Source organism: Eurosta solidaginis, chromosome 5 (genome assembly GCF_040869045.1).
Source record: "Eurosta solidaginis isolate ZX-2024a chromosome 5, ASM4086904v1, whole genome shotgun sequence".
NCBI lineage: Eukaryota > Metazoa > Arthropoda > Insecta > Diptera > Tephritidae > Eurosta > Eurosta solidaginis.
Genome location: NC_090323.1, coordinates 25,727,894 through 25,742,575, shown reverse-complemented (window position 1 = coordinate 25,742,575; position 14,682 = coordinate 25,727,894). Strand labels below are relative to the sequence as shown.

Genomic DNA, 14,682 nt, shown 5'->3' with positions numbered 1-14,682 from the left:
ATGTGTTTGTATGACATGTGTATCAAATGAAAGGCATTAAAGAGTATTTTATGAAGGAGTGGGCCATAGTTCTATAGGTGGACGCCATTTAGGGATATCGCCATAAAGGTGGATCAGGGTTGACTCTAGAATGCGTTTGTATGATATGGGTATCAAATGAAAGATGTTAATGAGTATTTTAAAAGGGATATATCCTTAGTTCCATAGGTGGACGCCGTTTCGAGATACCGCCATAAAGGTGGACCAGGGGTGACCCTAGAATTTGTTTGTACAATATGGGTATCAAAAGAAAGGTGTTAATGAGTATTTTAAAAGGGAGTAATCCTTAGTTCCATAGGTGGACGCCGTTTCGAGATATCGCCATAAAGGTGGACCAGGGGCGACCCTAGAATTTGTTTGTACGATATGGGTATCAAATTAAAGGTATTAAGGAGGGTTTTAAAAGGGAGTGGTGGTAGTTGTATAGGTGGTCGCCTTTTCGGGATATCGCCATAAAGGTGGACCAGGGGTGACTCTAGAATGCGTTTGTCCGATTTGGGTATCAAATGAAAGGTGCTAATGAGTATTTTAAAACGGAGTAATCCTTAGTTCCATAGGTGGACGCCGTTTCGAGATATCGCCATAAAGGTGGACCAGAGGTGACCCTAGAATTTGTTTGTACAATATGGGTATCAAAAGAAAGGTGTTAATGATTATTTTAAAAGGGAGTAATCCTTAGTTCCACAGGTAGACGCCGTTTCGAGATATCGCCACAAAGGTGGACCAGGTGTGACCCTAGAATTTGTTTGTACAATATTGGTATCAAAAGAAAGGTGTTAATGAGTATTTTAAAAGGGAGTGATGCTTAGTTCCATAGGTGGACGCCGTTGGGAGATATCGCCATAAAGGTGGACCAGGGGTGACCCTAGAATTTGTTTGTATAATATGGGTATCAAAAGAAAGGTGTTAATGAGTATTTTAAAAGGGATTGGGCATTAGTTCTATAGGTGGACGCCGTTTCGAAATACCGCCATAAAGGTGGACCAGGGGTGACTCTAGAATGTGTTTGTACGATATGGGTATCAAATTAAAGGTATTAATGAGAGTTTTAAAAGGGAGTGGTGGTAGTTGTATATGTGAAGGCTTTTTCCAGATCGCGACCAAAATGTGGACCAGGGTGACCCAGAACGTCATCTGTTGGATACCGCTAATTTATTTATATATGTAATACCTGCCAAGATTTTAAGGGTTTTTTATTTCGCCCTGCGGAACTTTTTCATTTTCTTCTACTTAATATGGTAGGTGTCACAACTATTTTATAAAGTTTTTTCTAAAGTTATATTTCGTGTCAATAAACCAATCCAATTACCTCACCATGTTTCATTCCTTTTTTCGTATTTGGTATAGAATTATGGCATTTTTTTCATTTTTCGTAATTTTCGATATCGAAAAAGTGGGCGTGGTCATTGTCGGATTTCGTTCATTTTTCATACCAAAATAAAGTGAGTTCAAGTAAGTACGTGAACTAAGTTCATTAAAGATATGTCGATTTTTGCTGAAGTTATCATGTTAACGGCCATGCGGAAGGACAGACGAACGACAGTGTATAAAAACTGGGCGTGGCATCAACTGATTTCGCCCGTTTTCACAGAAAACAGTTAACATCATGAAATCTATGCCCCTACCAAATTTCAAAAGGATTGGTTAATTTTTGTTCGACTTATGGCGTTAAAAGTATCCTAGACAAATTAAATTAAAAAGGGCGGAGCCACGCCCATTTTTAAATTTTCTTTTATTTTTGTATTTTGTTGCACCATATCATTACTGGAGTTGAATCTTGACATAATTTACTTATATACTGTAAAGATATTAATTTTTTTGTTAAAATTTTACTTTTAAAAAAATTTTTTTTTAAAAGTGGGCGTGGTCCTTCTCCGATTTTGCTAGTTTTTATTAGGCGTACATATAGTAATAGGAGTAACGTCCCTGCCAAATTTCATCATGATATCTTCAATGACTGACAAATTACAGCTTGCAAAAATTTTAAATTACCTTCTTTTAAAAGTGGGCGGTGCCACGCCCATTGTCCAAAATTTTACTAATTTTCTATTCTGCGTCATAAATTCAACTCATCTACCAAGTTTCGTCGCTTTATCTGTCTTTGGTAATGAATTATCGCACTTTTTCGGTTTTACGAAATTTTCGATATCGAAAAAGTGGGCGTGGTTATAGTCCGATATCGTTGATTTTAAATAGCGATCTGAGATGAGTGCTCAGGAACCTACGTACCAAATTTCATCAAGTTACCTCAAAATTTACTCAAGTTATCGTGTTAACGGACGGACGGACGGACGGACGGACGGACGGACGGACGGACATGGCTCAATCAAATTTTTTTTCGATCCTGATTATTTTGATATATGGAAGTCTATATCTATCTCGATTCCTTTATATATGTACAACCAACCGTTATCCAATCAAACTTAATATACTCTGTGAGCTCTGCTCAACTGAGTATAAAAATATTTGATATAGTAAGCAAACAGTATCATTGCGGATACGTGGTACACTATGAGCGGTGTTAAACAAGAACAAAGCTATCAACATAAAAAACGATAACAAGCAAACAAGCAATATGCATACGAATACTAAAAAATAAACAGGCATATGAGGAACACGAAGAAAAACACGTTATAAAAATGAAAAATAAAAAAATGTCTAGAAAAACGATTTGGTGCTTCTGTCGGGCAAACATCTACCTTCATATAATAAAAGAAAAAAGCAAGTTTAGTCAACCATTTTAAACTGTGACATAAGTACTTCAAACTATTTAAAAAGTAAACTTCAATATGGCAGGCAGCTCAAATTTTATCACATTCTTTGTACTAAGCATCAGTTTATGTGTTAAACAATATTTGTGTGCTGAATATCCTGTGGGACCATGTCAGGTAATAATCAATGAAATAAAAACGCTACTTAATGAAATATGTTGCATTGATACTTTGGTAAAAGTCTAGAACAGGGGTCGACTGCTAATATCGAGAGAGGTGTTAAAAGACGCATATTAATCTCGACAACAATAATCCGCCATTGGTGGGCCGGTCAGGGTAATTTTTTATAACTGCGTCCGAAGGTTTTTCGTTAATATCTTTTGGACGGCTTAAATTTTTTTTATTTTCCGTATTAGCAGTCGACCCCTGTTCTAGACTATTACCATTTAAATAAGGACACTTACTAACTAAAATATTTATTTAAAGAGAATGCATCCTGTTATAGAGCTATCTGATGAAGACATCTTAGAATATGGAGAACTTCAAAACTTGCAACATTTACGTGCTGCAGTGAACCAGATACTTATACCACGTATTGTTGATACAGACGGGCATACGCAAGTAGGCAACTACATCATTAATAGTTTATGTCAGATGGGATGGTATGTTGACGTTGATATATTTTATGAGACTGTGCCTATTTTGAAAGGAGTGCAATTTCGTAACATAATTGCAAAACTCAATCCAGTCGCGGAACGTTTTCTAGTACTAGCCTGCCACTATGATGGCAAATATTTTGCAAATTTTGAATTTCTAGGCGCTACAACCTCCGCAGTACCATGCGCTATGCTACTTAATATGGCGCACGTTTTACGTGAAAAGCTTGCACAATTTCGTAACACAAAGCTAAGTTTGATGTTTATTTTCTTTGATGGTGAAGAGTCTACAGAGGGGGTCGGTGGTCCCCCTTATTCCCGTTATGGGTCTCGTCAGTTAGCTAACCGTTGGAGAGCGGAAGGTATTTTAAATAGTTTGGATATATTAGTAACATTGGATAATATTGGTTTAGGCGATACGACATTTCATAGTTTCTTTTCAAATACTGAAGCATGGTTTTCACGCCTCGTAGCGTTGGAAGAGCGTTGGGAAAATTCCAGGTCTCGCGTAAATCCAAGACGCTACTTTACAACTTATCCCATTTATCATATTTTAGAGGGTAGTTATATGCCATTCCAACAACAGAACGTACCAATATTGCATCTATCACCACCGCACCTCCCAAGCGTATGGCACACTATACAAGATGATGGGTCAATAATTCGTTACGCTTCTACGGATCAAATATCGCGTATAATACGTTTATTTACAATGGAATACCTGCTCAGCGGTGTAAGGCAATGAATGTTTAATACAGAGAACTAACAGTAAAGGTGTATAAATTTTATTATTATAGTGCATATTATTATAAAGCATACCTTTTACATATTTGATGTTACTCTTTAAGTACGCAGGCTTAATAAATTTCATAGTAAAATAAAAAAATGTTGTTTAATGCTTAGCCTATTTAGGGCAGATAGCTTGTCCCTGATACGTGTGTCATAGCGCTTTTTGAGAATGAATAACATACAGTGATACAAATTCATTTAAACGCACTCTTAATTTTAACTTTACAATTTTCGCTTTCTTTTGTCTATGAATTACTAACAACAACCCTCATTCTTTGTTGTTCTAACGGAAATTTGAATTGCCTAAACAAGCTTTTTTCGTTGTTATTATTTTTGCTGTACTCTTATAATCACATATTCATTAACACTACTATGAACAGGTGCATATACGCTTAAACACAACACATTTATTTTTAAATATTAATTCAGTTATTAAATTTTTACCGATTAATTGGCCCTTCATTTTTTTAATGGCTTCGTATATTCGATTGGGTATCGACTTGGATAAATTTTGAAGGAGCGTACTGCTTAAATCTTCCCAAGCTTCTTTAATATCCAACTTCAACTCTAATAAAGTCCTGTAGAGGCGTTCTTGGACTTTTTTTCCATAAATTATTATCTACAAAGTTTTTCTACCGGGTTCGAATCCGAACTGCATGCAGGTCATTTCAAAGACCCCTTAGAAACATGAATAGCAGCGTTATCCTCTTGAAAAATGCTGTCTTCATCCATTTGATCATCTGAAAATCAAACGATAGCAACGTCCAATAGTATCTTAGAAATTATGAGTTGGGTTTGGTCAAAGGCTGAGGTATGCTCAATCAATCCAGAGTCAGGTGGAGGTCCCACTTCCCCCACCTATATAAATATACAGTAAATTAGTGTGTTGATTTCGAACACACACACACACACACACGCGGCTCTCAGGCTAGAATATCCACAACCTTGAATCCAGTAGAGAGAGAGTGATGTCTTCTACGTAGTGTCACTGAGAACAATACGATCCAAAATGGCGGTTCTCCACAGATATAGAAATAGAGTACTTCTTAGCAGATGGTGATGACGGCGGCGAATGACGGTGGCTCTCGCCAAAGCGTGATGATGGCGGTAGTGATGAGAGAGAGTATTAAATGATGCTGGTTCTCACGAAAGAGTTATGAAGGCGTTGGTGGTTAGACTCTAGGATAGGATGTCCGAGGATCGAGACGGCGATGATGGTTGTACCTAAGGCGAAGTGTCCATTAGTGAAATATACTGGCTAATTTGAACTAACTAGTATATTGGCTCGGGTATTCGGCTATGGTAGTAGGTGAATGTGTTCCGCCGCAAGCGCTAAGACGTGTTCCCCCTTATCTGAGCCGGATATCCGTGCGCTACCCTTCTTCTGAGTAATAGGGGGTTAAGTACCGTCTTACTCAGAAGATAGAGAGAGCGCGAGCGGAGCCGACCTTGTATCCTCCCCCTCTGACTGCCATGGCAGCCGGCACGCACTCCACTTCGAAGTGTGCCTGGTGTTATTTCACAAATCATCTTATTCATCCAAAGTTTATAAAGAATTATTGGACGATGCTATCGTTTGATTTTCAGATGATCAAGTGGATGAAGGAAGCATTTTTCAACAGCATAACGCTGCTAACTATTCATGTTTCTAAGGGGTGTTTGAAATGGCTTGCAGAATACAACATTCCACTTATGAAGTGGCCTGCATGCAGCTCGGATTTGAACCCGCTAGAAAAACTTTGTAGAGAAAAAGTTATGGACAAAAAGTCCAAGAACGCCTCTACAGAGTTGAAGTCGATACCCAATCGAATAAATGAAGCCATTAAAAAAATGGAGGACCAATTATTTGGTAAAAATTTAATAACTGTATTAATATTTAAAAATAAAGTTGTTGCATTTAAACGTATATGCACCTGCTCGTAGTAGTATTATCGAATATGTGATTACTAGAGTACAACAACAACAACAAAGAAAAATTGGTCTTTTTAGGCAATTAAAATTTCCGTTAGAAAAACAAAGAATATGGGTGAAAATTTGTTTTTAGTAATGCATAGACAAGAGAAAGCGATAGTGGTAAAGTTAAAATTAAGAGTGCGTTTAAACGAATATATATCACTGTAGCTCGGTTCTTTTGCTTTTGTAGCTTATATATCTGACTATCTCGCAATATAAAAAATGTATATGATCGCGAGTTTGAATCGAGCTCCAGGCCTAACAATAATTATTTTATCATTGTTATTGTTATGATATATTTTTTCTTAATTGAAAAAATTTTTCAAATTAGAACAGAAGAAAGAAAAAATTTAGACAACGGCCAAAGCTCGTTGTATGGATCCATTTCGGGAACTGCTAAATTCCTTCATCGGCAACGTTTAGGCGCCACTGCTATAAGCATTCAGTATCACAGCGGTTGTTTATTTGCCTTCATTTTTTATACTTCTATTCGGTTCTTGCGAATTGATATTCACAACACGGCGACATCTGTTGCAGAATAGTTTTGAAATTGGACTTGTTTATGACGATGATGCCATAGTGTCATATTTTATTGATACTTTTTCCCCGTGCTCTGGGATGTATTCACAATTTTTGTTGTTATATCGGCCTACTGATTTGTATGATCGCGAGTTTGAATCGAGCTCAAGGCCTAACGATAATTATTTTATCTTTATTATTGTTATGATATATTTTTTCTTAATTGAAAGAATTTTTTGATGAACGCAAATAAACAACCGCTGTGATAGCTGAATGCTTATAGCAGCGGCGCCTAAACGTTTCCGATGAAGGGATTTAGCAGTTCCCGAAATGGATCCCTACAAAGAGCTTTGGCAGTTGTCTAAATTTTTTCATTCCTCTATTCTAATTTAAAAAAAAATTTTCAATTTTGAAAAAATATATCATAACAATAATAATGTTAAAATAATTATTGTTAGGCCTTGAGCTCGATTCATACAAATCAGTAGGCCGATATAACAACAAAAATTATAAAATATTGAGTTGGGCGGTAAACAAAATGTGGTTCGATTATTGATCTATAAACCATTACCTTTTATTGCTTATTTAAATATTTGCAAGTTCTTTGTGTAAAATATAAATATTTTTTAGCTATTTTTCCCACTGTATAATCAACGTGCTCATTGAAATTGAGTTTATCATCTTTTTTTATTCACAAATATTTGATGGTGTTGACTTTTTCGATTAGTTCGTGGTTAATATTTAAATTTTGCAGGTCGCTATTCCGGAAATTTCGTCTGAAAATAACCATAAATTTGGTTTTGTTGACATTCAATTTAAGTCTGTTCGCGCATAACCAATCATAAACACTATTTAAATCTTCGTGCAACTTAGTATATATTTCAGTTTTATTGTCTCTACTAAGCATCAGTAGTGTATCATCCGCGAAAAGTTTAATATCACAGTACTTTATAGAATTAGTTATATCATTGATATAAATATTGAATAGTATTGGTGCCAGCACCGATCCTTGTGGTAGGCCAACTGGTACCTCTCCCTTCTCCGATAGGGATTTTTCAACTATTCTTTGATTTCTATTAGTGAGAAAGTCTTCGAACCATTTTGATTCATTACCAGTGACACCAATATTGGCTAGTTTTTTTATTAGTAGCTTTTGGCCTATCGTCTCAAATGCACGTTTTAGATCCAAAAATACAGCTATTTTATGTTTATTCCTGCTTAAATCTTCTTTCCAATTCGCTATAACTAAATTCAAAGCACTTTCACAGGAAGTTTTCTTCGGAAGCCACATTGCTGGGGGATAATAATTTTTTTATCTTCTAAGTATTTTACAAGCTGGTTTTTTACAACTGTTTTAGATTTTTCTCACATTGCAACCTATTAATTGGTCTGATCTTATCCGCTCTAATGGAATTTTTAACCTTTATATCTGTATCTAAGCTTTCTTTAATAATTTGAGCGTAAAAATGAAGTCTTTAATAACTCCATCCGAAATGAGCTTTTCACTCCAATTTTGTTTTTGAACCTACTTACTATTTCAAGAACGTCAGTTGTAGAAGCTTTTTAAAACATAAAAACATTGATGCCGTTTTGCACACCTGGAATACTATCACAGTTAACGGAAATAACCGGGATATGTTTGGATGACCTAGAATATTGAACGTAGTCACATTAAAGTTTCCCCAGATGATTGGGCTGGAACCTTAGCACAACCGTTTCAAGGGGTTCCCAGCGAAATGTATGACTTCTCCAATTGTAAACCTTACCTACCGTTGGTGAATCCTGTCCCATTAGCTGGCGACCACGTTCCTCATGGAACTATATAACCCACCCCTTCCATGTCCCTGAAATCAAACTTCATCATTCTAAACCCATCTCGTCGAAGCAGCATGTTCCCTGGGTCTTATTGGTAACATTAATACTGAAGAATAACTAAGCTTGCACAATACCGACAGAGGGTGATGAGATAGTCATCGCCGTCCTAGCATCTCTGATGTTACATGCAGTATTCTTCTGGAATCAAGGCGCGTGCATATGCTTTGCCGTTATCTTTGCTTTGAAACGGCTAAAGCGTTTATGTTAATCCGCTCTTCTGCATTTTAATGACCGTAGAAAATCCGTTCGAAAATCCCGTCGTGTAAAACAGCTCCAAATGTGAAGTTTTTCATTAGGTTGCCAAGTTACACGTGTGGCGCTTAAATATTGTTAAGCTTCTCCTCGTATTTTGACTATAGTTTAAGTCGATTTTGTTTTCCGTACGTTTGTTGGACACCACCCCTTGAGGAGTAGCAAGATATTTCTGGCCGTAAGTGATGGCAGGAGGTCTGTCGAAATTATTGGATTCATAAAGCTCATCTATTAATGGTCATTGGGATTTTGAAAGGACACTGTCTAATGGGATTCCAAGAGGCACGTCGCAATGTACTGGAAACCCATGCTGCTACAGCTGTTTGGAGGGCGATGAGATGGAATCATCGAGTCACTTTAAACTCTCGCAGTGTCTTATAAGTGCAGGTCTATTCTACTGAAAGATCAGATTGAGCGCTCCGCGATGAGACAGACTCCAGATATCAACACAACAATTTGCTTTGACAGCCAGGCTACTGTTTAGCTTCACAGGCATTCTTATCGAACTTCGTCGTCTACTTTTGCTTGATTTGTATTAACATCAATATCTGAGGGAAGAAAATAGATTATGAAATTGCCAAGAAAGACTGTGGAATTTATAAAAACGAGGCAAAAGATAATCTCCATTGGGTAGCGTGCTCTTGATCAACCAGGAAAATTGCGTGCCTTCTCAAACCAAATAAAAAAGAAGTAAGAATACTTACAGACGTCCATCAGAAGACATTGTGTGTCATATTATTGCTTTGAAGAGGATATGTTTCAGCAGGTCGCAGCTGCTGCAGCTGTGAGAAAGAGGAGAAAGAGACGTCGTAGAGACCCCGTATACACTGTAATAGCCAGCAAATAATATACACAACGAGTACTTTTAAAAATGACTTAATGGAAACAGCTATATAATGAAAACAAGTAAAGTTGTCTAAGTTCGGGTGTAACCGACCATTATATACTCAGTGTGAGCTTCAATTGTACATTTCATTTCACTTAAATTACTTTTCTACATAACACGTGCCCGTTTAAAAATGTCTCCCCATTTCCTCTTACAATAAAGATTGAAAAGTGAAATATCACTGATTCAAAACTGTTTTTTGCTAAGTTATAGCTTATTATTGTAGCCTACGACCCTTTTAAACTTGTTTATATCTAAGTTGCCGTGATCTTTAACCGAACCCGTCCATTTTTACTAGAAATATTTTGTGCTATAGGGAAAATTTGTGTACACAATTTTATTACGATTAGTTAATTTTTCTTCGAGTTATGGCTCCCGAAACATAGAAAATTGCTTAGTCATAAAAGGGGTGGTGCCACGCCCATTTTTTAGTTTGAAGTTTTTCCTATTTATTGTCATAAATCCACTTGGGAAATGAAATACCATTTATATAAAGCCCTTTTTTGCAAAGATATAGCGTATTTACGACCCTTTTAAATATCTTTTATATAAAAGTGGGCGTGGTCCTTAACCGATTTCGTTAATTTTTCTTCAAAGCATTCCTTATAGTAAAGGCAACTTCTCTGTCGAATTTTGTTACGATAGGTTTAACGATTTTTAATTTATGATTACCCATTAAAAAAAAATTTTTTTAATTTTTATCACGAGTCTCAATATCAGTCTACGCGTCAAATTTCAACATTCTAGGTGTATTATTTACTAAATAATCAAGTTTTTTGTGTTTTCCAAAATATTATATATATAAAAAGTGGACGTGGTTATCATCCGATTTCGCTCATTTTCAATACCAATCTATTCTGGGTCCCGATAAGCTCGCTGTACCAAATTTGGTGAAGATATCTCAATATTTACCCATCGTGCTAACGGACGGACGGACGGACGGACATGGCTCAATCAAATTTTTTTTCGATACTGATGATTTTGATATATGGAAGTCTATATCTATCTCGATTCCTTTATACCCGTACAACCAACCGTTATCCAATCAAAGTTAATATACTCTGTGTGCAAAGCACGCTGGGTATAAAAATACTCAGAATATAATGAACAAATTCCGTTTCACAAGAATACCACATTTTTTAATAAATGTGGATTAGAAAAAAATTAAAATTTATATATGGTTTTTAATAACGGGTTGAGCCAATTTTGTCCACGGCAATGAACCAAAAAGATTTTCAAAAGATGGAAAGGACTTTTCTAGAACACCTTGATATGTTTTACCGTTCATAGTGGACTTAAAAATTGGAGCTCACAGGTGCCATACTAGGAAATCCCACCCCATACCATCACGCCGGCGCGCCGACTCGACTGTGTACTCGAACCAACTGGTGAGTCTTCTTCCTCAAATCGTGAAAATTATAATTGTAGCCATAAGGGCCTTCAAAATTAAACTTATCGTCTGAAAAAACAACCGATTATTTAGATAAGAAACTTTTCGTAATTTCTGCCACTTTTTAAGAGCTAGAAGCTTCCAATTTCACCCAGTGCTTACGTATAGAGCATTCATTGTTGTTTGAGAAAATTTAAAAGAACGGTGGTATATATAGTATATATCTAATGCAACCAATAGTTCAGATTATGAACTTTTCGTAATTTTTTCCCCATTTTAACAGCTATAAGCTTCAAATTTCACATAATGCTTACGTATATAGCATATATTGTTGTCTGAAAAAATCATAGAAATCGGTGTTGTATATAGTATATATCTCATACAACCGTTTGTTCAGATAAGAAACTTTTCGCAATTTCTGCCCCATTTTAACAGCTAGAAGCTTCAAGTTTCATCAAATACTTACGTTTACGTCATATATTGTTGAAGTACGTGACTCATGGCCACAGATTGATTATGCAGACCACAAAAAATGTGAAACTTTGCATGCTCGTACAAAGTACCTACCTGCTATCCTAAAATAATTCATATTATTATATATATGTTTGTTGTTAATTTAATAACAGCGTAAAACTTGTATTCACTTTGTCTACATTTTCAATTTTAATTACCTTTTTAGCTACTTTATCAAGTACAAGCATCTCTACTTACATGAATAAACAAAACACCACCCACAATTTCTACAAAAGATGTTTGTTGTATTTATTGTAAATTAGTATAATAAACGCAAATTTACATTGAACTAAAGTATACATTTACATATATGTAATAACGCCTACAACAGTTGACCTACCTGATGTGATGATCGCGGCATTTGCATATAAACTACAGTGGATAATGAATTAATATAAAAGCATACAACATATTTTTAAATGTGTTAGTTATACGTATATATGTTCTTTAGGGCGGGTCGATTTAAAAATCGCCCATTGCTCTGTGAAAATCATATTCTAGGGATCAAAATAAGAAACTTTGCCGAAGGAACCATACCTCTAAAACGAATTCTGATGTCGCCCCCCCCCCCCCCCAATTTGGGTCGAACTTTTGGATAGGGGGAAATTTTGAAAAATCCCACTTTGACCCATTTAGAGGGCTCCAATCGAGTCCAAATGTATGACCGACCCCCACTAACTTTGGAGGGCCGACCTACCGATGCCAGTGGCACACCCCCTGGAACCCCCCTGGGGATTTTTCAAAATTTGCCCCTATCCAAAAGTTCGACCCAAATTGGGGGGGGGGGGCATCAGAATTCGTTTTAGAGGTATGGTTCCTTCGCCAAAGTTTCTTATGTTGATCCCTAGAATATGATTTTCACAGAGCAATTGGGCGATTTTTTTGCCTCCCCACAAATCGACCCGCCCTAATGTACTTATGTATGTTTGCGCTACAAGTAAACAAAAAAAAACCACGCGAAACAAATGCGCAACACGTTGCGGTTTTACAGCTTCAAAGCTTGCCGACTCTACAGCTACAAAGTGACAGGTTTTGTTTGCTTTCATGTATTCTTTGTAGTTTGAAAAAAAAAAAAACAAACAAAAAACAAAGACAAACAAAAAATAACGGCAACAGCACAGCCACTAACAACAATTATGTCAAGCGTTCATGCAAATCAATGCAAAAATAATTGGTGAACGATTTGTGACTCTCTTGTGGCATTGCCATAGAGGCAATGACGGTTACAATAGAGTCGCTCAAATATTCTGTCTCTATGCTAAAAACTAAATCCAGTTGTTATATTCCTATCGATAGTATGCCAGTATCGCCGCCATCGTTTGGTCTGATTTTCGATTGTTCTTTATGAATGTACTTTACTTAGTTATTTTCCTTAACTTTGTGGGTGATTTTTATCAAGAAATCAAAATTCCAGATCCTCTTCTTGTAGCCGTGCTACGCCCCATCCAATAGAGGTGATGGACCTTAAATTGTCATTGGAAGTTCAAGAAACTGACAGTTTCAATAGCGTTGAATCATACAGATATTGTTGTTAGAGGTGTTGCCTCTACATTACAATTGAAAAGATGGTTGGTGTCATGTGATGATATATTATTCGGGTATAAAAGTGGGTGTGGTTATCATCCGATTTCGCTCATTTTCACTACCAATCTATTCTCGGTCAAGATAAGCTCGTGCACCAAATTTGGTGAAGATATCTCAATATTTACTCAAGTTATCGTGTTAACGGACGGACGGACGGACGGACATTGCTCAATCAAATTTCTTTTCGATACTGATGATTTTGATATATGGAAGTCTATATCTATCTCGATTCCTTTATACCTGTACAACCAACCGTTATCCAATCAAAGTTATAATACCCTGTGTACAAGTACAGCTGGGTATAAAAATAAAGGACGGATCGGAGACAAGGATGTTGATGTTCTTACTCTTTCTTTCGTTATTACAAAGTAGCATAGAAAATAAATTACGTATATTTCAAAAAAAAAAAACAAAAACAGAAGAGACTAGTCAGGGCGGCGTTAAATTTACATACAACCATGCGAGTTATAGCCCCAGCTGCTGAATATTCTGCGATTAAAGTACAGCAAATTGACAGATGTGGAGCCCAGCGCTCAATCAACCTTCCGACGGAATACTTGACGGTAGTATCGGGGTGAATTAGTACTTAGCACTGACTCTGAAGCTTTCGATGCAACATAATCGCAATTCTTTACTTTCAATTCTATCTTTCTTTGTTGGAACTTAAAGTCATATTAAATCTATAACTTGTATATAAATTTTGTTATTTAATTAGCTACAATTTATTGCTTGCTGAACTAAAAGGGTATGTAAATTACTTAATTACATAATCCATTTGGAAATCAATATGTCAATAATGATATAAATTAATATGTTAGCATGATTGTGTAATAAAAATCGTATTTGATGTAAAAGCATTCACACATACATACATAAATATTTTATACATTAATTTTCATATACATATATCAAGAAAATTATCCCTTTCCTAATTGAATGATTATTGAATCTTTATAGGTTTGTAATGCAAGTGCTCATTTATAAATATATTTTATATGCTTGTTTTGTTTGTATGTATGAGCACACTTATGTACATATGTACATACATACATATATTGTATCTAAGATAAATGTCTGCATATCCGCGTAATTATCTGCTATTCAATATACATATGTATTTAGTAACATGAAATTACAATGTGCAATTAATTCAGTTAAAGGCGGTGTGTGTACAATAACAAAGTGTGCGTGTCTCAAGCGATGCACGGTGGGGTATTTGATCAATCTAGCTGGCCAAAATTAAAACAGCAGTTATTTCTGTTCAAAAGTGTTTGTCTCACTTCATTGTTATGAAAGGAAATATTTGACAGTAAATTCACTGTGCTCCGCGCAGAATTGCTATGTATCGGTCCCCGGTTTCGGATCGATCCAGGTTAATTTTTTGGCATTACATGAGATATGTCAATATGGGTATCAAACGAAAGGTATTTTACTCCGCATTTCTATTGACGTTTTTAAGTAGGGTTGCCACTTAAGGTTGCCACCTCACCTTTTTTATATTTCTTTGTATATCCA

At 36.0% G+C, this 14,682-nt stretch overlaps 2 protein-coding genes and 1 long non-coding RNA gene across 3 annotated transcripts in view; 2 read left to right on the top strand and 1 right to left on the bottom strand.

Moving 5' to 3' along the window:
• Positions 1-14,682, bottom strand: part of LOC137254059 (uncharacterized) — a 323,781-nt gene that overhangs the window by 111,347 nt on the left and 197,752 nt on the right. The window lies entirely within an intron of this gene.
• LOC137252700 (uncharacterized) overlaps positions 1-14,682 on the top strand; it is a 177,184-nt gene that overhangs the window by 35,010 nt on the left and 127,492 nt on the right. The gene's annotated exons all lie outside the window — the stretch shown is intronic.
• On the top strand, positions 2,583-4,292 carry LOC137252053 (glutaminyl-peptide cyclotransferase-like). The gene is made up of 2 exons (XM_067787215.1): positions 2,583-2,927; positions 3,237-4,292. The coding sequence occupies exons 1-2, from the start codon at positions 2,829-2,831 to the stop codon at positions 4,149-4,151; spliced, it is 1,014 nt and encodes a 337-aa protein (XP_067643316.1). The 5' UTR covers positions 2,583-2,828; the 3' UTR covers positions 4,152-4,292.